The sequence below is a fragment of the Cyprinodon tularosa genome, unplaced genomic scaffold (genome assembly GCF_016077235.1).
Source record: "Cyprinodon tularosa strain WSP-4 unplaced genomic scaffold, ASM1607723v1 ctg66, whole genome shotgun sequence".
NCBI lineage: Eukaryota > Metazoa > Chordata > Actinopteri > Cyprinodontiformes > Cyprinodontidae > Cyprinodon > Cyprinodon tularosa.
Window position 1 is genome coordinate 812,971 of NW_024039407.1, and position 27,254 is coordinate 840,224.

Sequence of the window (27,254 nt, forward strand, 5' to 3'; positions counted from 1 at the left end):
TATAGAAATAATCTATCTTTAAATTCTGGTAGACTAAAAACTTGAATACGTTTTAATTTAGGCATATATAAGCAGGTTAAGACTGAGATTCTTCTTCTGGATTGACATCTGTATCATATAAAAATGAACAGACTACGAACGAGCCGTTAAAAATATAAAAAAAAAAGATTGTTGTTTTTACAAGGCTGCACTGTCTTATTTGAGTATGCACAGATACATTTATTGGATGACATTGGTCTGTAAGACTCAACTTGGCAACCATCACCTTTTCTCTCTGTACTTCTGGCCATTGTGCTCTGCTCTAGCAATGTTTTCCCCCTGCAAGTTCCTCACATTTAGAGTCGGGAAAGCATGCCTTCAGTAATTCTGCTTTCATTTATTTATTTTTTACTTTCAGTTCTGTCTTACTTAACAGGGCAAAAGGGTATTCACAAAATATTGCCAGTCTCTTTAAAACATTGAAAATTGCATATTTGAGCCAAATTTTTAAAAAATAGTTCATTATTTTGTTGATAGTTATTGCAGGATAACTCTTAGTGTTAATGATGATAACTGCTACTGTTTTAGAATTGCTTTTTTTTATAAATTGCACTTGACATTTAAAATTACTATTTTATTTTAAGTGATTGTTTCTATAGTGAATGTTGTAGACCTACTGGCCAGGTCATCCTCCCAAAAGAGAGCTTAGATTCAATACTTGTTTTTTTACCTGGTTAAATAAAGTTACATTAATAAAAAGTGATAATAAAACATTTTTTGTCATACTTTTTTAAAAAAGTTTGCTTATGGGTTCAAAAATGGGTGTGTGTGTATCTGTGCTGCACTGTATTATGGAGCATAAAGAATTCAAAGACAGAACCGGATGTGCAATTGATGAGTGGGAGCTGTAGAGTCGCATTCATTTCTCCCATCATCTGTTTAATCTTGCTCGGTCATATCATGTTTTCCAGGTTCCTTGCTAAGATCAATAAGGTCAACACTTATGAGTCAAAGGAAAATGCAGAATAGGTTGGTTGTCTCAAAAACCAGATTCAGGATTTTTTTGTTGTTGGTTTTTTTACACCTCCTGAATTGTTGTGGGAGGAATGTGAGGGTAACTTTAATAAATGCTGCAAACTAAGGCTCCCAGAGAAGAAACTTCCTTGTTGAGGCATGTGGCTCTCTGCCATGAGCTCATTACTACTTCCTCTTCCCCTTTGAACGTGACACCTTCCTTTTTTCTGGCTTTGATCTACCAATGTATCATCATTGCATAATCTCCAATTGGTCTGCCTGGCTGAGAGGAAATATGCAGGAAGTTGTGGATCTCCAAAGAGTAGGAGGAATGTTTTAGGAAAGAACAGCTTCCTTCTTGCACTGACATGTTGTTTAGACTCATTCATTAAATATATTTTATTTTTCAAAGGGAGTTCCACAGGCTAGGCAAATTCACACATTTCCTTTGTGAGTGAATATTTTCCTCAGACATAATAAAAAGGACGGATACATCATATAATAAAGTACAGATTGAGAAATATACTCTTTCATTATAACAAGTTTTATTTCTCATTAAAAAAATGCATCATATGGAAACACTTTAACATGCCTGACTGAGTTTCATAAATAGCAAATAAATATAATAAATATAATGTGAATAAATACAGAAAATTATTCCATTGGAAATACAGGAGTAAAAACGCCTTTTTTAGACTGATTGTCAGCAACAGAAAACTACACCACATGCTTTGATCAATGTGATCATATGCTCAGAAGCTGCAAACATTGAGATATCCTCAAGAATTGGAGGGGCATTTCTGAGCTAAGCCCACAGAGTGGTGAGCGGGATCACCGACAGCAAAGACCCTCGCGGTGAGTATGGAGAAGGAGAAGAGTCGTTCCAGGGTATAGCTGCACATCAAATCTTCCAACCACCACTGATCAACTGGCTGTGGCTCCTCTCTCTTCACATGGTGCTCCTTTGGAAACAAACACAAAAAAGGATCAGAAATATTATAATTTTAAGTGAATTTAATTTGAATCACTTCATCACATCCATCTGGTAAAGCTTACCTTCCCTCTCAGAGACCTCAAACATTTGGCCATGTCCTTGTGCAGCTTTTTAATTGCTGGCTTCAAAGTTGTGTTGACTTTCGAACAGCCTTTAAATGCAGAAATCCTCTCAACAGCATAGTGGTAGCTGGTCAGCACACTAAGGAGCTTCTCAATGCATGGCTGAAGAGGAACGATGCAAATGTTTGCTTTTATTTTACTGTCTATGGTTTTAAATTCATTTTGAAATGATGCATTTTTGCATTTTCTACTTACTGTAGAATTTTCTTTGAGGCTCCCAGGGTCACACTTGTCATTTGCATCGATCCAGGCTAAGGAGTTGGAGAAATGTGCCACATCTTTGGATTCATTTCGTGCCTGCAGAAAATATTAAATAAATTAAGTGTTAAGAGACAAGACTGCAATAATAAAAACATGAAACGGGCTTTAAATGCAAAAATCAAAAAACAAGATTCTAAACAAGTTAATTGAAATATTTTTCCGTCATTCAAAAAAAAAATCCCAATTTCTGTGTAAATATAAACTTTAACTGATGAAATACTTACTTTTAGATATGCAGTTTTGGCATGCTGGTTGAGATCTCTAGCAGAATACTTGACGTTCTCGCAGTCGTCTTTTAATCCAGCAGGAGCGCCTGAGGCGGGGATGGTGAAGCAGAAAAACGCGACGAAGCTAAGAGTCATCATGCTGATGCTGTCTCTGGTTGCTGCTCTTCTCCTGTGCCAGGTGGATGATGCTGTATTGTACTGGCAGACCTATTAAAGAGGTGGCGCTTAATATGCTGCCGTGATGAGTTCAAAGTGATGAGTCATCAGGACTTTCCTCCGTCCTTCAGGTGAGTTCACACTGACTAATAAATCGACCTGCGTAACCTAAAAAAAACTAACAAAATATAAAAACACCAACACTCAAAGGCTCGGTTTGTAATAAAACTGTGTCCTTTAAACATGGGAGTAAAAAAAAACCCTATAAAAATGACTTTTAGGTCATGACACATAAATAAGGCGGATGCGTCAGTAACAACTATAGCGCTGACCTTTACTTGAATTAAATTAATAAAAAAAAAAGTTGGAGGATAAATTTCGAACAGTTCAAATGAGATTACAGACATGGAAATATCAACGCAGTCAAAATTAAAAAAACGCGAACATAAAACGCAAATTGTACTTTTTCTATGCAAACCAATAAATCATAGATTTTTAGAATGATAAAATCCACTAAGAAAAAACACATCCAGATTCTTTCTTTCTTTCTTTCTATCTATCTATCTATCTATCTATCTATCTATCTATCTATCTATCTATCTATCTATCTATCTATCTATCTATCTATCTATCTATCTATCTATCTATCTATCTATCTATCTATCTATCTATCTATCTATCTATCTATCTATCTATCTATCTATCTATCTATCTATCTATACATCTATGAATCTATCTATAAGTCTATCTATACATCTATGCATCTATCATACATCTATAAATCTGTCTATAAATCTATACATCTATCTATACATCTATAAGTCTATCTATACATCTATGCATCTATCTATACATCTATAAATCTGTCTATAAATCTATGAAGCTATCTATACATCTATCTATAAATCTATACATCTATCTATACATCTACAAATCTGTCTATAAATCTTTCCATCTATCTATATATATATCTATCTACATATCTATAAATCTATGCATCTATCTATAAATCTATCCAACTATCTATACATCTATCCATACATCTATCTATACATCTATAAATCTGTCTTTAAATCTTTCCATCTATCTATACATCTATCTATACATATATCTATCTATATATCTATAAGTTTATGCATCTATCTATAAATCTATACATCTATCTATACATGTATAAATCTGTCTTTAAATCTTTCCATCTATCTATACATCTATCCATACATCTATCTATACATCTATAAATCTGTCTATAAATCTTTCAATCTATCTATACATCTATCTGTACATATATCTATACATCTATACACCTATCTATCTATCTATCTATCTATCTATCTATCTATCTATCTATCTATCTATCTATCTATCTATCTATCTATCTATCTATCTATCTATCTATCTATCTATCTATCTATCTATCTATCTATCTATCTATCTATCTATCTATCTATCTATCTATACATTTATACATCTATCTGTTTCTTAATATATCATTAAAATAAACAGAATATCTATATTATATATAAATCTATATATCTTTTTACCTGTTTAAATAACTTTCTGGGCTGGTTATCCTCTGGGTGGATGGATGGTTAGATGGATGGACTTTTAATGAAACTAATTATCTATTTATACATTTTCCTCATCAAGCAAAGCTGAGGAAGTGAGACTAACCTTTAGTTACCTTTTTATCCCATAATGAGCTAAACTGTCCACACAGACAGCACAAACTTTCCAGCTTTCCACTAGCTGTCCCCTTTTTTCTACCAGACAAAAAAAAACTTTTTGTCTTCTTCTGAGAGAGAGAATAATACGGGTAGGAATCCGAAGGTGTCACACTTCCTTTATTTTTCCCATATCTGCTCAGTATTTTTCTGATGTAAGTAATTGGCGATGATCAAATCTGACTGATCAAAAATGTTGAGCAATTTGCTATGACTAAAAAAGTTGTTCTGCAAAGGGGGGAAGACCTTTTTTGTCATTCGGCTTTTTTAAATATTTATTTAAAATTCTGTTACACGGAAAGAGGTTTTAACGGTTTGAATTTATTCAGATCAGATTAACACAGAATAATTTGATAAACTTAAAAAGCCCCAACTCAGTTGGAATACACAGATTTTTGGGGTAAATCAAATTTTTGTGCCAGAATGTACTAGCTTATGCTAACAGCATTTTGTTTTCTTTTTTATAAATATCTGTCTCTTTATTTTTGCTCCAGGTCTGCATTTTCTACAAAAACAAAAAAAGGAAAATTAATGTGAAAAGTTATTATGTTGAATTACCTACATTTTCCCAAAATATTTGCTTATTTATTGTCATGTATTTTAGATGTAATAATAATAATGATTAATAATAGGGAATCCTTTTTTGTAGTACTGTGTGAACTCCTTTTACTCATCATCAGATTAGATTTATTTTCAACCCAAATCTAATTTCAGCCACTTATTCTTTTTATTTTCTCCTGTAATACACTTAAAAAACAGAGAGTCAATGGAGCATTATTGGAATTAGAGCTTCTGCTTCTTCATGAAGATTTTTCTGACATCTAATGCCGTCTGGATACACCTTCTGATCCCCAAAAATGAGCTTGAGAGGGTTGCTATAGGGAGAGGGATGCCTAGATGATGGTTATTGTGATGATTTAAACATAGTAAAGATTTAAGATCTGACTTTTCAGAGTTTGACTGAGTTTTCAGAACCTCGTAACATAAATAGAAAAAAAGCATGACATAAATGGAAACAAAATCTTACAGAGGATAAAAATATATAACATTAATTTAGGATTACAGCAGTGTAGAATTTCCATCTGGTGGCTATTTTGATCTTTTAAGATAAAACATTTTTGGCATTCTGACATAATTATTCACACCTGTTCTGACACAGAATCATAAATGACATAATATTCTCCCTCCAATTGTCTGAGATTAAATTTCCTTATTATATTAACCCCCCCCCTCCACAAAGATTTAAGGTCACTGCATTAAAGATACCTGCCAGGCAGCTAGGCGTTTATGCTCACTAAATAAACAAACCCTTCTGATACTGAAATAATGAGTGCCCAGAAATGACCTGTGTATTTATAACATCTTGTAAAAATAGCCTGCTTCTCATGTGGTTGTTTTATAATTGCAGGGATAATTTTAGCTGTTATGTTCAGCCTTATAACAAATAAAAAATGAAATTGTAAATGAATAAGACATTTAAAAAGGTAACTTTTAATAGGTGATGAATATAGATGCAGGGTAAAAACTACAGGATGGGGGGAATGAAGCTGTTTTATTAGCTACCCTTAAAGCTTAGTTTATGTTTGATGTGTAAAATTCAAGCATCTATTTTAAGTGTCGATCATATTTTTCAAGCATTAACCTTAACTGAGCTAAATATTCTGTCACCTCATGCTCAACCTGGAGTCTAATTTCAAACAAAGTAGATATTAATTATTAGTACTATTATTTTTTATATGTATTACAAGTCTTTTTAAGTTCTGGATTCTTTTCTGTCATGGTTTTCACTTAAAGTAAGCTGCTTTTAGGCAACTTTATACATTTTTTATTGTACCTACTGCATTGATTGATGTATTTTCCAGCATATGTCTTAATTATGTTTAAATAAAAATAGCTGGATTGAGTTATATGTTTGTAAAAATGTTTAGTATTATGAACAGGCTGAAGTTTAAAGCTCCATCTGTTGAACCCTTTTATTTAGCCTACTTGTTTATTGATCTAATAATTACATTTATGACGTTAAATAACCTGTTATTCTAGTTATTTATTTATGTATTTATTTATCCTCAGTAAAGGCGCCCGTATACAGCATAGTTGCAGCCTTCCCCACTAAAGTTTCATTTTGTAGTCCTCTTATTCACGGTTGTGCCACTGCTGGGTTCCGAAATTCCGCTGCTCTTAAACCCACCACGGTTTACTCCGGAAACGTTTGAATGTTATTGTTGTTATAAGCAGTTAGCATGGGCCGCTACACGCTAAAACGTTTCAATAAAAGGTTCGTAAACATTTCACAAATGTTACTTTTATTGGTTCTGCTTCAAAGAGTGAACCCAAGCTCATTAATATTTTAGTTTTTACTGTATTTATTATGTCATTGTTTGCAGCCGTAAGCTAACCGATGCTAACTTTAGTTTAACTTAGCCACATGCTAGTTTTGCTGTACACCTCTAATTAACTGGATGAATTTAATGTTTATTCATAATAAAGACTGCTCTCTATACACCGCCTATACTGACTATCCGTTGATTATCCAGATCATTATTTTCATTTATGTAGTTTCGCTCATTTTTTTCGTGTTTTTTTATGCAACATGAACCAACTTTGATCTGAAGTTGTACAAATTTGCAAATCTTAAATGATTTTATACTTATTACATATTTGTGTGGCTTGTGAAAGTTATTTTTCAATTTAATTTCTAAATATCTGTTAAAGAAAAATACAGTTTTATTGATTATCCATGTCAATGCAGAGCACATTTGATAAAGTAAACAATTTAAAATATAATTTCCTATACATACATTTATATGCTCTGTCTTTTATCCCTTATTTTGCTACTCTAAATAATTATTTTTAACACAAAACAGTGGACCATAAATGGGTTTCTGTCTATTTTTAAAACGGAATATAAAGTGTAAAAAAGTGTACTGTATTTAACTAGTGGTAGATCACCTACCACTAGTTAAAAGACTTAGAGGTGGTCAGACCAGGTCAAAAACTTAAACAAAAACACTAAAGAAAACTACTTTTTTTAGAGAACTGCTCTAAGCATGATGAAGCTTTTGCAGCATTTAAAAAAGGTTTGTTAGATTTAGCTCATCTTCAAGGTAACATTAAACATCCCTACAGACAAACTGACTGCACAGGTGCTCCTAACCTTTTCAGTTAGGTGCATGACAAAAACATTTATGTTAAGCCAACTTTTCGCCTAAATAGACCTTCACCTGCATCCCACTTGTTCACTAAATCTGACTTGAGAGTTAAAAGAGAGCAGATGACTCAGGAGAATCTGTACATCCATCTAAATGTCATCTGACAGCGTTGCTGCAACCTTTCTGTCTTCCTGGGAAATGTTTTCCCACTGTTTCCCCATCCTTCTCATTTACTCATTCTATGGACTAAGGGACACAGGAGGAAGTGTTGACAATTTGGAAAAAAAAAAAAAAGAAGTAATATGTTGTATTTCAATGAATATTGGAATTTCACACTAACTTGCAGGAAAAAAACGATGTTTAAGCTGTGGCTTTGACTTCAAGAAAAATATTGCAACTGGGTTCTCAGGACTAGTCTGGAGTACTGGAATGCAGCAGGAAATTGAAACAAAAATGACAAACATTAGCATATTTTTTTGATTTAAAACAAAAGCAAAAATAGTTTGTACGGCTGTTAAAATATTGTAACACATTTACTATTACAGGTAAATATATGTAATTAACAGTTATTTTGATGTTTGTCAGCAAAAATTTGGACAATATAAAGAATACTTTATTATTCTATGCTTCATTCAGTTGAAGATCATGTTGGTATTTTCTCTGTTTATATTATAAAAATGTTTTAACCGAGAGAACCGTCTTTTTATCTAAAGCCCTGTATACCTGTACAGCAGTAACTAAAATACACCAGAGCTCATCAAAGTTAGTTTAGATTGACTTAGATTACTTCTATTTGTGGAATATGTTTGATCTTAATTAGAAGTAATAAATTAAATGCAATAACGGAATTTTTGTTGATTTGCATGTATTGACAAACAGGTAGCCTTGTTTCAGTTAAGCTTTTATTTTCCTTTGTAGGTTGCTGTAGGTTTTTTCCATGATGAACTTTGACGGTCTCGACCCTGGCATGGGTGAATACCCAGCAAGCCTTCATGGGACTCTGGAGGCAGGACTGGAGCCCACCATGGACCCACACCTCAACCCAAACTTACTGCAGGGTGTGGAGCTTGACCCAGAGGGGCTGACCGTGACGGTCCCCGAGCCTGTGCACCTGATGGAGGGTGTGTTTTCTGAGCTCCACAGCGTTGTCTCAGAAGTTGGTATTCCTGTCACAGCAACCCATTTTGATCTTCAGGAGGAGATGCTCTGGATGGGAAACCACAGGGTGAGATACTAATAGGAGTAATTGGACTATCTACTACTTCATTTAATTACCTTTTATCAGTTTAATCTTATCTGTTTGTTTCCTCTCCTTAGGGCCATATTACCTCATACTTTGGACCTACAATGGGCCGCCATTCTTCTTTGCAAGCGCACGCCACAGACGACATCCGACACATTCAGAGTTTGGAGACGGGGGTGCTGTTCCTTTCTAAGAGCAACCTCAAATGCTACACTCGTGGAGGCCTTGTTATGTTTGATTACCCGTAAGTGATGCAAAAAAACAAACAGAGTCTATTTTTATTGTGCTGAGGGCAACAGAGCTATTACATAACCTGCCCTATACAAGTATTCTTACCCCTTAAGCTTTTAAATGACCTATCATGTAACAGACAATAAGTCCAATGTATTTCATTGGGACTTCTTGTAACAGATCATCAAAATATTGTAGGTGATTATAATGCAGAAACGTAATTTAGTTATGAAAATAAATCCGATCCTGATGTGTGAGTTATTGAAGTCAGCCTGTGCGTAGACCTCAGGGCTTTATTCAAAGACAGTACTTAAGAAAATGCATAGCAAAGACCAGGAGACACCTTTTGGGATGTACTCGTATTCAGCCACCTAGAAAAAGTACTTTTTGGGTTTCTCTGAAATAGCTTTACACATTCAGAGTTTAATTTTCTAACCTGTAAAAATTTCATGTCCTAAACGAGCTGACTTGTATTTCTCAGGATGGAGGAAGGAGCTGATATGCATAGTCTTCTCGTGACCGATAACCACACTCTACTCATGGGTGGATTACAGAACTACGTAGTGGAATTTGACCTGAATACAGTTCAAGAAACTCAAAAGGTGAGGAGGCATTTTTTGGCATAACTGTTTGTTGATTATGAGATATAGACGGTTATGAGAGCATTCGACTGTCTTGTTTGTTGATTAGTTTACAGTTGAGACACCAGGAGTCGCTATAATGCGTCAGACGAGCCGTTTCTTCTTCTGTGGGCACACCTCTGGGAAGGTGAGGTACCCTCCATGATGTCAGCTTTAGAAAGAATGCTTTGGGTCTATTTTTGTTTCTCACATTCACACCATCTTACCACAGGTTACCCTTCGTGACCCTCGCACTTTTAAGACGGAGAATGAGTTTGATGCGTTCTCTGGCAGCCTGTCGGACTTCGACGTCCACGGAAACCTTCTGGCTGCGTGTGGTTTCTCCAGCCGAGGTCTGAATGGGTTGGCCTGTGACCGTTTCTTGATGGTGTACGACCTCCGCATGATGCGAGCTGTTACTCCACTCCAGGTGCACGTGGATCCCCTCTTCCTCCGCTTCATTCCCACCTACACCTCCCGCCTTGTCATTATCTCACAAACAGGTATTTCACCTACAAACCAAAGCTGTAGTCAAGCCCATTTGTCCATTTGTGATTTAAGTATATCAACAGCACTCTTACTTTTTCTTCCTCCAGGTCAGTGTCAGTTCTGTGAGCCCACCGGTCTTGCCAATGTGGCGGACATTTTCCACATCAACACTGTAGGTCAGTTGCTCATGAGCTTTGATGTTTCATCGAGCAAACAAGCCCTGGCTTTTGGGGATTCAGGAGGGTGCGTGCACCTGTGGTCTGACGTCCCAGAGGTGTCTTTCAATGACTACTCTCGGGAGACCGATTTCCCCCTGCCCTGCCTTGTGGACACGTTGCCTCAGCTGGACTGGAACCATGACCTCCTGCCGCTCTCTCTCATTCCTATGCCGCTGACGAGCACCGAGCCGCTCCTGTCCGACTGGCCTGCTGCCGTGTCTACACCAAGTCCGAGGTAAGACCTAATCACCAGCACCGACAGCTGTGAACCGTTTCTGTTGCAAGGTTTGTAAATAAAAAACAAATTTTTTTCCTCCTCCTTAAATCAGTGAAGTTGACTAGATTTGTCAGCTTAGGTTGGGTGAGTTTAATTAAACAGCTTTAAAATCTCTCTGGTTTGGCTTCTTACACAAATAGAACCCAACTAGATTATCTAGATACCAGCATTATAATCTAAGAGAAAAATACTTTTCATATAAAAACCTCTTTGCATCTTGTTACATCTGACATTTTGGACAATAAAATGTCAGCTCTAATTTCCTAATGACTTTAACGCCCCCCTAAAATATTTTCTGCAGAAAATAAACCACTTTTAGCAAACATATTACTTGTTAATTAATTATTTCATTTGCTTATATTTATTGCACTTGAAGCAGTTCTTCGGATTTTTTTAAAAACTGTTAAGTGATACTGTGGAGTAAATGGTTTGGTAATTTCTTGTTAATTCCTAATTGTAAAGCCGTGTTTCACAGGAAGTATGCTGTCTCATGGTTTCTCAAATGCAGTCAGTGGAAAAAAATATCAGCCCCCCTTTCATCACAAGAAAAGTTATTATTCAATTAAGTACTGAGTCCTGTGTGTATCATGTATCTATAACTGACCGAAAAAAAACACAGAAAACAGTTTTTCTGCAAAACAGTGCCATTGGTATTGATGCAAAAACTTAAATTTTTGTGGTTATTATCAGGAAAACTGACCAAAATGGTTCGATATTTTAATATTTATGTAATTTTTCTTATTATTATATTTAACCACACAAAAATACCTTTAGTTGTATCAGACACTAAAGTGAACAAGAAATTGGAGTAAATTAGAGGTGGTCTAAAGTTGTGTTTAGACTGAATACAGTGTCGTATTTCCGTGAGCCTTGTGGGGAGTTCACCGCTCTGCATTTCAGAGGTACGGTGTTTACATCCCAGACAGCGTCATCAAATAGGAGGAACTTCAGCTGCGTGAAGCTGACCCCCCATCGACGTGAAAAAAAAATTAGCAAGTAGACTGAATGTTATTGCTTCTTTAGAGCAGGTTTGTGGGGTTAAAATGATCATTTGTTTCAGAGATAACAAAGTTTATTTCTTGGGTCATCCAGAGGTCAACTATACCCCCATTAAGAATAGAATAGAATTCAACTTTATTGTCATTCTGTCACAAGTACAATCAATGAAATTCACTCTCTGCATGTAACCCATCCCTTTGGGGAGCAGGGGGCTGCCATCATGTGGCACCCAGGGAGCAGTGTGGAGTTAAGGGTCCTGCTGAGGGACCCCAACGTGGCAGTCAGTGAGAGTGGGGCTTGAACTCAGAACCTCTGGGATCCAAAAGTAATGCCCTAACTACTCGGACGCCACTCCTCCTTAAGCTCTGAACTGATTAGAAATTATCTAGAGGTAAAGCTGTAATTTGTGCTGATTTGGTTTTTAAGATAGAAACATATTTAATTTCGGCCAATGACATCGCTATCGCAGCAGACTTTAGTGCTGCTGTTGCAGCATATAAAGTCATTACATAAAATAACATGTAACTCCTGTGCTTGCATTGGATATAACAGTGGGGACATTTGCCTTAGTTAGTGGCTGAGATGATTAGTTCACAGTATTTAGTAGTTCATCAGCCTCTCTGCTGTTACCCTCGGCAACCCCATGACATTTCCTGTCAGGGTCTCGCTTTCAGAACTTCACAATTAAATCACAGATGAAACTTATCACTACAGACTACTGCTAAATATTTCTCTTTGCATAAGTTATGAATCAGCTTGGGGAGACCATCGGTTTATGGAAAGAGGGTCTGAACTTATCGGTGAAATGCGATTTTATGAAAAAGATTTTTGTCAGTGTTGCTGCTTGCGTAAATCTTCAGCGTGTAGCAGACTGGTAAACGAACCACGGCTAACTGCTAATAACTCTAGATGAGTGTGCATACGTACAAGTCAAATTCTCATGCGTAACCTTGCATATAAAAAAAACAGTAATGAAAAGTGGTTATTAGCTCTAATAAAAATAATTCAGCTTAAAATGATTACCGGTAAACAATTTCAGAAAGACGGTACGCAAATCCCAGGCTATGACTTCTTTAATTCACATTTTATTACAAAAGCTTTCACTATCCTTAACCTTTGATTTTTCAAATTGAAGCCACAAACTTTAGTGTATTTTATTTGGGTTTTATGAGAATGACAAACACAATGAGTTATATAACTGTTTAAAATGATACAATGTTTTCACTATATGTGGCGTTCAATTGCTTTCATCTCTTGAATCATTACTTTTTAGACTCTCTTTTGGCTGCATTCACAGCTGCAGATCTATTGCAGTTCATTTTAAAAAGCATCACCTATTTAAACACTAACATCTCTATTCTTCTTTGCATGTTTTTTTTTGTTTCTGGGGTTAATTCATGTCCCCCGAGTCCTTTTACCGGGAAAATAAAGGCATTGATGAGGGCCCCACAAAAAGACCCTGCTTCCTGAAAAATAAAAGGCTCCTGCAGCTGTTTGAGTTAAAAATGCTGATTAAATGGAGAAGATGGTTCCCTTTAAACAGTGTGGCTAAAATGTGACGTTTCCCAACATTTTTTATTTTTTTTGGGAAGGAATTTAAGAGTTTGCGATAAAGACAACTACATTCACTACCTGCTCGTAAAGCATTTTAAACAGGAACCGGCGAGCCGCAGACAGAATGCCACTGGAACCAAAGGGAAGTGGGAAAGAACTGAAGGAAATCACAAGTGTTTTGTGGTTGTTCGTATCATGGTTTGCTGAAAATAGTGGAACATTGGATAGGATCCCCCTCAGTTTTACATGTGTGTGAAATCTTACAAAGGAATCAACAAAACACTAACTGGAAGCTGACTTCATAATATACCTCTAATCGTTTACCTTATATGGTCATTTTTATGTTTATTGTATGTTATGATAACATATTAATTTTTTCTAGTTTGTCGGAAAACTAAACTTAGATGAGGAACACTTCTGCCTTCTGGGTCGTGGTTGTTTGATTAAACAGTTTAACCTAAAAAGATGTTTCCTTCGACAGACGGGCTCCTCCTGTGGATCCAGAAATCCTGCGCACCATGAAAACAGTTGGTTTCATCGGCTATGCACCAAATCCTCGCACACGGCCCCGAAACCAGGCAGGAAACTGTTTTAAAATGTCTTCGAGCTCCAAAATAACGTAGCATTCGAGTTCTACTATTTCTTCTCTGTTTGTTTATTCTAAAGCACCAGCACCACATTTAACACCTTAAAGCTACAGTGTGTAATAATTACAGGGATATACAGTCAGAAATGTAATATATTATACATAACTATGTTATTTATCATTATCTACGAGCTCAGCCTCTTAACCTTAATATTTGCGTTGCCTTAGAATTCGTTATTTATAATTACATAGGAGCGGGTCTCGCAGCCATGGAGGCAGACATCTTTGCGCTACGGCAGCGCAGAGCCAACAAATTAGTGATTGCGAGATCGCCAAAACGTCACAACGATGTAGAAAAAATAACGGGTATATTTATTATCTTAAGTCTACATGAAATCTATACCCTACACAGACTAATGAAATACTATCTGTAAAATCATCTATGTAAACAAACCTCATCACTTGAGAAGGTAGGTGATGCGGACGTCATGGAAGACATTTTGTCCCGTAATGCTTGCCGTACTGGTGGGGGGGAGAAGCGGTGGGGGGGAGATGTTCATGTTGCTGCAGTCTGCAGTCTGACCGCTAGATGTTGCTAAAAGTTACACACTGTAGCTTTAAAAACATTCCCAATAAAATGAAGGAAAACTTTCTAATAAAGCACTAACTGTAGCATTTGGAAGTTCTTGGCAACAACTTGCAAAGCTGCAGAAACTGCACCAAAAAAAGGATCTTGAGATCAACAACTATTAGAATCTAGATGTCTACAGGTGCTGGTCATAAAATTAGAATATCATGAAAAAGTAGATTGATTTCAGTAATTCCATTTAAAAAGTGAAACTTGTATATTATATTCATACATTACATACAAACTCATATATTTCAGATGTTTATTTTGTTTAATTTTGATGATTACAAATGACAACAAATAAAAATCTCAAATTCATCATATCAGAAAATTAGAATATTACTGAAGACCAATAAAAACAAAGGATTTATAGAAATGTTGGCCAACTGAAAAGTATGAACATGAAAAGTATGAGCATGTACAGCACTCAGTATTTAGTTGGGCCTCCTTTGGCCTGTATTACAGCAGCAATGCGGCGTGGCATGGAGTCGATCAGTCTGTGGCACTGCTCAGGTGTTATGATAGCCCACGTTGCTCTAATAGTGGCTTTTAGCTCTTCTGAATTGTTGGGTCTGGTGTATTGCATCTTCTTCTTCACAATACCCCATAGATTTTCTATGGGGTTAAGGTCAGGAGAGTTTGCTGGCCAATTAAGAACAGGGATACCATGGTCCTTCAACCAGGTACTGGTAGCTTTGGCACTGTGTGCAGGTGCCAAGTCCTGTTGGAAAATGAAATCTGCATCTCCAAAAAGTTGGTCAGCTGCAGGAAGCATGAAGTGCTCTAAAACTTCCTGGTATGTGGCTGCGTTGACCCTGGACCTCAGAAAACACAATGGACCAACACCAGCAGATGACATGGCACCCCAAACCATCACTGACTGTGGAAACTTTACACTGGACTTCAAGCAACGTGGATGAAGTGCCTCTCTTCTTTTCCTCCAGACTCTGGGACCTTGATTTCCAAAGAAAATGCAAAATTTACTTTCATCAGAGAACATGACTTTGGACCACTCACCAGCAGTCCAGTCCTGTTTCTCTTTAGCCCAGGCAAGACGCTTCTGACGCTGTCTGTGGTTCAAGAGTGGCTTGACACAAGGAATGCGACAGCAGAAACCCATGTCTTTCATACGTCTGTGTGTGGTGGTTCTTGAAGCACTCACTCCAGCTGCAGTCCACTCTTTGTGAATCTCCCCCACATTTTTGAAGGGGTTTTGTTTCACAATCCTCTCCAGGGTGCGGTTATCTCTCTTGCTTGTACACTTTTTTCGACCACATCTTTTCCTTCCCTTCGCCTCTCTATTAATGTGCTTGGACACTGAGCTCTGTGAACAGCCAGCCTCTTTAGCGATGACCTTTTGTGTCTTGCCCTCCTTGTGCAAGGTGTCGATGGTCGTCTTTTGGACAACTGTCAAGTCAGCAGTCTTCCCCATGATTGTGTAGCCTATAGAACTAGACTGAAAGACCATTTAAAGGCTTTTGCAGGTGGTTTGAGTTAATTAGCTGATTAGAGTGTGGCACCAGGGGCCATCAATTTTGAACCTTTTCACAATATTCAAATTTTCTGATATGATGAATTTGAGATTTTCATTTGTTGTCATTTGTAATCATCAAAATTAAACAAAATAAACATCTGAAATATATGAGTTTGTATGTAATGTATGAATATAATATACAAGTTTCACTTTTTAAATGGAATTACTGAAATCAATCTACTTTTTCATGATATTCTAATTTTATGACCAGCACCTGTATATCTAAGCTGTTGTTTGAGAGCGATGCCAGGGGAAAAATATTCTCGTATGTTTGTTTGATTCTATTCAGACTTTAACTGTAAACATAAGCTTTGGTCAAATGGGACAGAGATTCAGCTTTTCAGCAGCATAATTTCCGTTCGAGTTTTAAAAGAATTAATTTGTGGAAAGGCACCTTATCCCTAATGTCACCGTTTTGTATTGAATAACTGTTTTAAACCACAATACTATATAATTAATAAGATGATTAAGTCTGGTTTATTCACCATTAGTGAATCTAAAATTGACCTTTCCTGTAGAAAAATTGATTAATATGCTCTTTGAAAGAATCCATTCAGCATCAGTAATCTTTATCTTGCTTGAATAAGCTTCTAAAAATTTCATCATATACGCAATCATTTAGCTGATGTTTTAATGTTTTTTTTTTTTTTATCCATCATGTTTTTAGGTTCCTTATAAAATTAAGGAGGTAGAGCTCGATTACGACAATTACAACCAGGTCCCAGAGTCCCCCATTGGACGGGATGAAGAGCCACACCTCTGCATGGTGCCCAAGAAGTACAGGAAGGTTGGGTCTTTTTATTGTCGTTATGTCTGAGATAAACCTGTTCAGTTGATCTGCAGCAGAGGAAGTAAACATGTTTGTCCTGCATCAGGTCACAATTAAATACTCCAAACTGGGCCTGGAGGACTTTGACTTCAAACATTACAACAGGACTCTGTTTGCTGGCCTGGAGCCACACATCCCCAACGCCTATTGTAACTGTATGATTCAGGTAAACCAATCAAGTGTTTCTGCTCAGGTTAAAGTTTTTCTTACGCCACTGTTCATTGGTTGTTGTGTCGTTTTTGTTTGTTAGGTTTTGTATTTCCTGGAGCCAATCCGGTGTCTTGTGCAGAATCATTTGTGCCAGAAGGAGTTTTGTTTGGCCTGTGAGCTGGGCTTCCTCTTCCACATGTTGGATTTGTCACGAGGGGATCCGTGTCAGGTACATGCTAATATGTCCGACATTCAGGCAGCCCTAAAACAGGACATCCATCCATCCATCCATCCATCCATCCATCCATCCATCCATCCATCCATCCATCCATCCATCCATCCATCCATCCATCCATCCATCCATCCATCCATCCATCCATCCATCCATGTTTACAGTCCTTCTCTTCATTGCTTTTTCCTTGTGAAGGCAGTAAATAGACTCAAACAGCTATTTTTGTGACACCTGTATAAATGCTGTATGTAGCAAAAAGTCGATTCTGCTTAGAGTGACAACTGCTAATTTATAATCTCCATATTATGTTGTATTTGTTGATTTTAATTCAAGTTTCCATTTGGTTTTTTATAGGCCAGCAACTTCCTCCGAGCATTTCGTACGATCCCTGAAGCCTCTGCTCTGGGTCTGATCCTTGCTGATTCAGATGAACAAACTGGAAAAGCCAAACTGGGACGCCTGATCCAGAGCTGGAATCGCTTCATCCTTACCCAGCTGCATCAGGAGACTCAGGAGCAGGAGGGTCCGCAGGCCTACAGGGGAGCCAGCAGCAGGTCAGAGAAACTTCCAGATCGGCGCTTGAGTTGTCCGCAGCTCCGAACAAGCCAGGAAGAATAAAAGGATTGACTGTTTTTGTTTTTTTCTTTTGAACTGGTGGCAGCACTCTGGGTTCCTCTGCTGAGTCCGACATCGGGAAGCTGTTTGGTGTTGAAGTTGAGAACAGCAGTCTGTGTCGCTGTGGGAAGGAAACAGTGCGTTCCTCCCTCACATTGCTCTTCACCATGCATTATCCAGAGCAGAACTCTCAGGGTGAGTTCAGGGGGGGTTCTCACATCCATCACTTGAAATGATTTTATATAAGAAGCACTGATGCCATTGTGACTCTATAGATAAAACCATAAAGGAGTATGACTTTGCTGAGATTCTGAAGAAAAGCATTTGTTTGGAGCAGAACACTCAAGCATGGTGTGAAAACTGCGAGAAGTATCAACCTACAGTGAGTTAAACCTCAGAGCTTTAACTGAACTTTCACGTCGATGCTGCAGCATTACAGCGTTTTTGTGTCACTCTGCAGGTGCAAACACGCAACATAAGGTGTCTGCCGGACGTCCTGGTCATAAACTGCGAGGTGAACAGCACTAAGGAGGCTGAGTTCTGGAAAGTTCAAGCAGAGGTGACAAACTCTTTGTTTGCTTTGCTTTATTATTCTCCTGGAAGTTTAATTTCAAAGTAGACAATGGGGGATTTTTCTTTCTTGTTTGTTTTTACAGTATGCTTACAATAAGGCCATGCAGAAAGAGGCGATGGAACCTGCAAAGCATGCTGAGCCGCCACCCATGCCTACAGAGTGGTGCTTAGAGTATGAACCCTTTGATTGATTTTAAGATATTCTTTTTTCTTGTTTTACCAGGAAAAAAAAAAATATTTGATAACTTCCCACAGAGAATGTTCAGTATCACTTTCGAGCAACAAAACTAAACAGATTTGGGATATCGCATAAAGCTCTTTTAATAGTTTTTGTAAAACTAGGAATAAAAAAAAACTCCAGAATATCATCTTTAAAGTTTTATCTTTAAAAATACACCTGCACAAGTCCAATTATGCAAACTTAATTGAGCTGATTGAGCCCTGCTGATTGACAGGAAATATGGCCCCTAGAGCAGAGCTGTGAATCATCACGGACTAAAGAAAAACATACTAAAATTTAGAGCCATATTAAAAAGATTATAAAAGAAAAATGTTTGAGGGTCGGTATTGGAAACCCAAATCAACATGGTCTAAAAATCATTTAATAAGCACAACAAAGTGGGAAGAAACAGAGTTAGCCTTTGTGACTGTAACTGTATAAAGTTAGATTTTAAATCAAGAATAAAACCCCAGAACTACCATTAAAAACAAGTTTGGTGGACTTAAGTGAAGCAGTAGAGTATTGAGATCATGGATGATTAAATAAAAATGAGAATTAGTGATGAATCCTAATGTTTCAGTATTTGTTCAGACCATCCCAGATAAAAACATAAAGATGGCTGCCCTAAATGATCAATATCATGCAAAAACAACTTTTTTATGGCAATTTCACTTTATTCTAATGATTCCTTTTAGCAAAATCATGTCCCAATGTGATATTTCTAATGAATTCTGCTCCCTGAGCAGCAGATCAGAACCTTATTGAAACGTGATCACCAGTGTCTGAAAAAGATTCAAAGTAAAACTTACATTTTCTGTCTTCCCTCCAGGTGTCCCATGGATAAAATTGTATTTTTGTGAGGGTCAGATCCATAGATATTAATTCGTCATAATGTTTATGGTCTGGTCCCATATAAATTGTTGAGCACTTCCTATTAACAAGAGCTAGTTTCAGCTTTCATTAAGCTGCAGTTATTTTTGCTACTTGCATCATTTGTGTTTTTTTTTGCAGTGGGTTTCCTCTTTGCTGCACTCTATTTCCTGGGATTCTGCTTTTCAGCATTTTCCCTCTATATGTGCCTTACCTGTTAGTCTAAATTGTGTTTGTAAGGTTCATTTTTGTCTTTGCAACACATTTGATATTTGCTGCATATTTATATGTATTTACATTCATGCATTTGCAGTACGTCTGCACCTCTGAGCCACCGACCCCAACCCTCCAATAATTAATTTCATATTTTTGTTATATGTCTTATTTATGCTACAAAATAAGAAAAAAATGATAATGAATATTGCATATTGATCAATTCAGTATTTATTGCATTGATCAACTGCAGCCTTCGTTCCAAAGCTGTATTGGGTCTCTGGTTTAACACTCATGGTCTAATTATGGCTCCATGTTTTTTGCAGCGGTGAGGAGATCTGCAGCATGGAGGGCTTCACCTTTGACACGCGGGCTGAGGATCTGCGGCACGTTTGGATTCCCACAACCCTAAAGATGACCATCAACAAAAGCCAGGGACTGGAGATCAGCAGCTGGTCAGAAGGGGACGAAGTAAGGAAAGGGACTGTAAACGTGGTCTTCAGATTCCTGTGAAGGCTCTAACTCTTGATTACATCTCTGACTAGATAAGTGCTGCAGAAGAAGCAGAGGGGGTTTCTCTTTATGACCTTGTGGTCACAGTGCCCCACATCCAAGACACTCGCACAGGCGGGAACCTGGTGGCACACATCAAAGTGGGTGAGACGTACCATCAAAGAAAAGAGGTGAGATAAAAGGAAAAAATACATTTTCTTAAACTTACATTTCTTTATAAAAGTATTCACACCCCTATAACCTTTGTACGTTTGGATTTATGGATTTTTGTGGGAATATCTTTCATAAACCAACATTTATAGCAGTTTTATTCCCAAGCTAATGTCTAACAGATCTTTTTGTTTTTGTGTTGCAGGGAGTCACACACCAGCAGTGGTACCTCTTTAACGATTTCCTCATCGAACCCATTGATAAGGTAGGATTTTTACCTCTCCTTTCATTCTTATGCATCTTGCTTGGTGTCTGCTTGAATGTTCTGCATTGTTCTCCACAAAAGACGGAAGCTGCACAGTTTGATGTCAGCTGGAAGGTGCCAGCTATCCTCTATTATGCTAAAAGGAACTACCACTCTAAATATGATCTCCGCAGTAAGTTCCCGGATTTAAATCTGATTTATTAAAGCTTAAAGTTGAACTCAGGATGTTGGGACTGCAACTCTCTTTGTGTTTCAGTTAAAAATCCCATAGACGCCAGCGTGCTGCTGACAGAGGCCTCGCTGGCTCGGAAACAGAGGAAAAGTCACGCTACGTTCATCCCCCTCATGGTCAGTGAAATGCCGCAGGCGGGAGACCTGGTGGGGCTGGACGCCGAGTTCGTAACTCTCAACCAGGTCAGTTCGCCTCATCAGGCCACAGTTGGGATCAACATTAGAGCAAACATTAAGCCACACATTAAAAAAGCTGAACTGCTCTCGTGTATGTTCCTTGCCCTGAACTTTAAATTGTTTTATTTTACGTGAATTTATTTCACACTGCATTTTTTTCCAAATATATTCTACATTTTTGTGCAGCAAAACTAAACTAATAAAATTTAAAAGTGGGATTAAACTGAGAGCTCAGATGTTTACAATACCAGGGAGAAGATGTCTGGGTTACATTCCTGGACCTTCTGCTCCGACAACCAAATCCTATTACACATAGATTACTACTGCACATAAAGAGACAAACATAATATGGATAAGTGGAAAACTCTGTCAATAAATCCAATATAATTAATGCTTGCCACTAATATTCGTTACTATCTTATATTAAATAATAAGTATTAAAAATTCTTGTAATTACTATTATTCTTTTTGGAGAATTCAAGGCACAAAAAACTGTTTATTTCATACAGTAACTGTTTCATTTGAGGTCAAAATCTTAGTTATTTAATAAAAAGCATCTTGACATCTTTTCCTTTTCCTTTGGAATAGTTTCTACAGTTCAAGGAAACTAAATATCCTAAATAACAACCATTGCAGCTTTCTGTTCAGAAAAAGGTAGATTATATTTTAGATGAAGCCGATCCTTTTCCTGTCTTTGCATTTACACTGATGCCTTAGGATTGTATTTTTTCTATATAATAAAACTTTAATCTCAATACGCAAATAAAGTATTACACATTAAATGCTGGTGATTCCTCTCCTCTGGAAGGGAGTTGCACAATTATTGAGCTGAAAATATATGGCCCAATCAGTAAAATGATCTGCTGTTTTTCTGCAGGAAGAGGCAGAGCTGCGCAGTGACGGCACCAAGTCCACCATTAAACCCAGTCAGATGTCTGTAGCCAGGATCACCTGTGTGAGGGGCCAGGGCCCCAATGAGGGGGTCCCCTTCATCGATGATTATATCTCCACTCAGGAGCAGGTAAAGCAGCGAGAACACCAAGATTCCCTGTGTCTATATATGTATTTCTATGCTTTGGTCTGAGTATGTCTGTGTTCCAGTCAGACAAACAAACTAAACTTGGTATCCTCTCCTATTTGACTCCATATCTATACTAAATCATGAAGCGTGCATGGTTTATAACTTTAAAGATTCAGCTGTGCAAAAATGATTCATACAAAAGTGCATCAGGCAGGATTAAAAATCAGCCAATTTTCTCTCGGTCGGTTCTGATCGAGGATCACAGATAAATTGAACCTGTTAAAACAAAAACAAACTCCCATGTCACGTTCAGTGTTCCTCCATGAACTTCGTTTTAAAGGATCTTTGAAGGATATTTACATAAGAGCTAAAAAAGGTCTTTTTTTAAGCAATATGGTATGGTACGGTGTCATACAGTCTCACTGAGTCGTTATCCAGTCTCACGTCTACCAGCCATGAATGTACGTACCTCCACAGCCTATCCCCTCCCTGCTCAGAGAACCCAGTTTAGCATAAGAGTAAAATAGTGGAGAGCCTTTATGCTAGGATGGGGTTGTGAAGCGGAGAGAGGTTGTTCTACAGACATTGCTCAACAGCCCCACCTACTGGTGAATTTTCACTTTAAATTTATTAAAGGTATGCTAAAGATTTTGAGAAAAATTATAATTTAATTTAAGCATCTGGATTCAAAACTCTTGGTTATTACTCATGTTTGTTCCGTCCAATCATTGAAATGAACTTTTACAGAAGCTAATTTTAACATGTTTAGGTCCTTATAGAGGAGGCGTTCAATCTGCCAAAATTAAAAATCTGGCAAAGCTCTTAAGGTCAGATATTGAGGGGCTGACGAGGAAGATTTACCTTGTTTAGGCTAAAGGGTTTTTGCACTAATTTCCACTTAAAGATGAACACCAAAATAACTCCACAGTCACACACAGTGCTGGACAGAGTGGGCTTTGGCAGCTCTGGCCTGATCTGTGCATCTTAAATGAAAATAATCTGATAATGCTAAACCTGACCGTTTATTTTTCAGGTTGTTGACTATTTGACTCAGTATTCTGGTATCAAACCAGGAGATCTGGATGCTAAAATCTCCTCCAAGCATTTGACCACGCTGAAGTCCACATACCTAAAGCTACGTTTCCTCATCGACACTGGAGTCCGCTTTGTGGGTCATGGTTTACAGAAGGACTTCCGGGTCATAAATCTCCTGGTAGGTTTCTATATTTAATTAGTTCCCGTTGCGTCAGATTCAGTAACGTCGCGTTTTCCTGTGTCACAGCCCTGTATTTGTGCTTTTTCTAAGGTCCCAAAGGATCAAGTCATCGACACGGTCTACCTGTTCCATCTGCCCCGCAAGAGAATGATTTCATTGAGATTCCTGGCTTGGTATTTTCTAGGTAAGCCAAGACAAAAAAGACGTTTATATTTTAAAGTAATTATTCCTCCATGTCCTAATAGATGCTAAGTGTTTTCTATAGATCTTTCAGGCCTAATAATTAAAATGATCCTCATTTAAAAACAAGTTATACTGTTATTATTTAACAATAAATACAGAGAAAATGATTTCTTAATGAATCACATGAGGCACATTTTGTAAACAAATACCAAACATCTCAGTAGCTGGATAAGGTTTAGATGCCGTATATCTTTATTTTAAACATTAGCTCATTTTTACAGTATTTGAAGTCTAAATGTTGGTCCTGTTCAAATGTTATGGAGAGAGTTTCTTAAAAATGGCTGCTCCCAGAACTCCAATACTGCTAGTCTTAGATGTCTCCCTTTTCTGACACGCTTGACTCAAATGGCAGAGTTTCCTCATCAGTCTTGATTTATTCAGCTCTGCTGATTCCTGACGTGATTCCGATGTGTCGGAGTAAGTCTGCATCTAAAGGTTGCAGGCTAGTGACCATGGAAGACTGGACATGGACACCTCTTCAATAAACGACGAGTTAATTTGGTTCCAGTTATCGTTTCAAGGAAAGAACATGTTTTGTAAATGGGAATTTGTTTCCTCAGGGTTTATTTTTATTCAAAATTTTATTTCCTTTTTTTTTAGATTTTATTTTTTCTATTTTCTAAAAAATAAAATCTATTTCTAAATTTTTTTAGAGATAATAAATTTAGAGTTTTTCGTTTTCCTGATCCCCTTCTCTTCCCTTGTTGAGGTGGCCTTTCCTCTGGAGTCTGGAGCAAAGACGTATTTCTGTTGTTCTGCATGAACATTAGCAACAACATTTCTATTGGTTAATCTGGGCTTTTGCATTGGTAAGAAGGAGAAGAGAATGTAATCTGTAAATTAAAGAAGAATGCAATTTGCACAACTCAATCTGAAATAGAAATGTAAAAAAAAACTAAGAAAAAGAAAATAAAAATTAAAATGTCCTGCCTTGTTTTGCTTTTAGCCCTGGGAATTGATGTCCCAACAGATTTGCTTTCAGATGTAGACTAGTTGTTGCCATTAGGTTCCTCTTGGTTTTATTGCATGAAGATTTATTTGATTTGGGATTAAGGGATTAAAATGATATGAAATGGAAATGTTGGTAGAGAGAGGGGATTATAATTAAGAAGAGAGGAAAAAAAAGAGATGGAAAATAAAAAAAAGAAAAAAAAACAGAGAGGGAAAGAAAATAGAAAACAAAACGACAAAAAAAAAACACACTATCCACAAGAAGAGGGAGTATCCCTAAGACACACAGTCAGTACATGTATAAAGCAAAACCTGTAATAATTACACAGTATTATTCAGTGTTGTATGTAAAAAATGTATATAAAATATAAGGTTTGAAAAAAATTACGTTTCAAAAGATAAAAAAGTGAAACAATAAAATCAGAGAAAACAGCAAAGTTACTCTAAAACCTTTTTGATTAAGAACTTTTTCAAAGTTTCATATCTGGATTGCATTTTCAAATTTCTATTTACAACACGAGTTCTTTGCTTGCAGCAATAATGTAACATATTTCAGTCCATAATAAGCCAATAATAATAAAGCAACGTCATATAGTTCAGTACATCTTAGAGGACTTACCGTTAGATGTTGATCATCTGCAGGAACCGTTGATATCCATAATAAAGGCTAGATGTCTTATAGCGGCCATCCTGTCACAAGGAGGCTTGGTGTAAGATGAGTAATCATCACAAACACAAATACTCTCATCTCGTTGAAATGTTGTCAAACTTACAAACAGTTTGGTTTCTTGCAAACGTTACCAATGTGGCTGTAATTCTGGATGCTTCAACAAGTTAAAATTGCAGATTTTCTTTTCAAAAAATGACTTAATCACGCAGTATAGCCAAGCGTCACGACTAATGACAAAGATTTTATGACAACCAATGTTTTGTCTTAATTACAATCTTGCAAAAAGATGTTTTTAGTTATTTTATTATAAGAGTAATATTAATATTATAAAAGTATAAGAAAAGAGTGTGTATACTTTGACCTAAAGGTGGCTTAAAGTGGGTTTGTTGCCACACAGAGCAAAGGAGAGTTGAAGCTAGTAATCATACTGTAGTTGTCCTACAGTCTTTACAGTCAAGTCTTCTTCCAATGGGCTTTGGAAAAGGAAACTTTTAAGGTCCTGAAACCCTGAATATAAACTTCTACGTGTTCATGATTAGTGCAAAGAAAATTCAAAATAAAATTGCAATATTGGTTAAACATAATTTGAATTTTAGTAAAATCATTGAGCCCTTGTATTGTGATTATTTTGTATGTATAAATGCACACATATATTTAAGTTTTTTATACAAAGTTTATTTTTTAATAAAATATATTTACACAACAGATCTATATACACTATATATATATACATCAGATATCTTTATAAATACACATGCATTTTATGTGTATTTATAAAATAAAATGAATAATTCACTGTACACAGAAATAGGCTAGGTAAGGCAAGGCCAATTTATTTGTATAGCACAATTCAGTACAAAGACAATGCAAAGTGCTTTACATGATTAAAATATAGGAAAATAAAACAGAATCAAAGCAAGTAGGAAAGAAAAAAAAATAAAATAAAAAATGCAGAAACGAAAAAAGAACATTAAAAACAGTTTGACTAAAGAAAATAAACAAGTTGAACTAATAATGTTTCAGTTGAACTGTTTAACTAGAACAGTCGAAAGCAATCCTAAACAAATGTGTTTTTAGTCTTGATTTAGAGGAACAGAAGTATTTTAAAGTCTTTTCTCTGAGATACAGGGAGCCAGTGAGGACACGGTCAGCAGTTTAAAACAAACCAAGGCATCCAAATAAAAACTTTTATCTAATGTTGCCATAATATTTCCGTGCCAGCCACCTGCACTGCCATCAACCTTCACTGGCCAGCAGCACAGACGTGACCTCTAGTCTTTATCATGGATATCTGTGTAAGACACCAAATGGTCTTGGCAGCTCCAGAACCAACTGCCTAGAAACCTGAAATTATTATTATAATTTTTTTATGTTTCTTACTTTATTCCTTTTATCTTCATTCCTAATGCCTTATGTATAAAGATAAACCTCCCTTGCATCTGAAACACAGCTTAACCTCTTCATCTTACCCTCCCCCGCCTTCCTGGAATATCCAGCCTGAGGATCAATGACAAGAAATCTGGGATGCTGCCATGGGAATTGTGATGACTGGTCATTCCAGATTGTTGTCTTTTCTGTCTCGATAGATCTCAACATTCAGGGGGAAACCCACGACAGCATAGAGGACGCACGCACTGCCCTGCAGCTTTACAGGAAGTACCTGGAGCTCAGTCGCGGAGGTGGAAGCGACGAAGTAAGGAAGGTTCTGAAGGGACTCTACGAAAAAGGCCGCCAGCTGGACTGGAAAGTCCCAGATTCAGATACTGGAGATGGTCAAGGTAGAACAGCACAGCACATAATATCTCAGTGCATCAGTTTGAGATGAGAACTCGGATTAGCTGTGAGGCCTTTTTACGAGAAGTCTGGACTGAATCCGTTTCCTTCCTTCAACAGGCGCTGCTGTGTTTCCTGCTGTGATGGGCCTGTGACCTGCTGGATGTGTTGTTTTCGATCCACTCATTTGATACTCATTTGCATTTCTATTTGCATTATGTACAGAGGTATTGTAGTTTTGTACAGTCTACCTCAGCAGGAGATGCTGAATCAGTGACCAAACAGTTTCACTCATTCAAATTTTGTATTTCAAAATAAAAGTTTTAAGTTAAATAAA

General features: G+C 36.9%; 2 protein-coding genes across 2 annotated transcripts; one reads left to right on the forward strand and one right to left on the reverse strand.

Annotated features, from left to right (window-relative positions):
* Positions 1-1,772: 1,772 nt before the first annotated feature.
* On the reverse strand, positions 1,773-2,824 carry LOC119799341 (interleukin-23 subunit alpha-like). Its single transcript, XM_038309184.1, has 4 exons — positions 2,595-2,824; positions 2,305-2,406; positions 2,050-2,211; positions 1,773-1,955 (listed from the first exon to the last, which is right to left on the reverse strand). Exons 1-4 carry the CDS (start codon positions 2,733-2,735, stop codon positions 1,773-1,775), a joined length of 588 nt encoding a protein of 195 aa, XP_038165112.1. The 5' UTR covers positions 2,736-2,824.
* A 3,799-nt stretch (positions 2,825-6,623) lies between these two features.
* Positions 6,624-27,254, forward strand: pan2 (poly(A) specific ribonuclease subunit PAN2). The gene is made up of 26 exons (XM_038309358.1): positions 6,624-6,752; positions 8,545-8,851; positions 8,944-9,113; positions 9,582-9,702; positions 9,791-9,868; positions 9,953-10,223; positions 10,317-10,662; positions 13,739-13,835; positions 16,673-16,792; positions 16,881-17,000; positions 17,085-17,213; positions 17,571-17,770; positions 17,878-18,026; positions 18,107-18,213; positions 18,292-18,390; positions 18,488-18,576; positions 20,034-20,178; positions 20,253-20,390; positions 20,576-20,635; positions 20,717-20,807; positions 20,892-21,049; positions 21,921-22,064; positions 23,098-23,277; positions 23,371-23,464; positions 26,731-26,922; positions 27,038-27,254. The coding sequence occupies exons 2-26, from the start codon at positions 8,564-8,566 to the stop codon at positions 27,070-27,072; spliced, it is 3,621 nt and encodes a 1,206-aa protein (XP_038165286.1). The 5' UTR covers positions 6,624-6,752; positions 8,545-8,563; the 3' UTR covers positions 27,073-27,254.

Bases quoted from the DNA above. Each gene is read 5' to 3' on its own strand.
- pan2 (XM_038309358.1), top strand. From the start codon at position 8,564: ATGATGAACTTTGACGGTCTCGACCCTGGCATGGGTGAATACCCAGCA. The intron at 9,869-9,952 runs GTGAGGTACCCT...ATCTTACCACAG, and splicing joins GTGGGCACACCTCTGGGAAG to GTTACCCTTCGTGACCCTCG. The intron at 17,001-17,084 runs GTAAACCAATCA...TTTGTTTGTTAG, and splicing joins ATTGTAACTGTATGATTCAG to GTTTTGTATTTCCTGGAGCC.
- LOC119799341 (XM_038309184.1), bottom strand. From the start codon at position 2,735: ATGATGACTCTTAGCTTCGTCGCGTTTTTCTGCTTCACCATCCCCGCC. The intron at 2,212-2,304 runs GTAAGTAGAAAA...GTTCCTCTTCAG, and splicing joins GCCTCAAAGAAAATTCTACA to CCATGCATTGAGAAGCTCCT. The intron at 1,956-2,049 runs GTAAGCTTTACC...TTGTTTCCAAAG, and splicing joins TGAGGTCTCTGAGAGGGAAG to GAGCACCATGTGAAGAGAGA.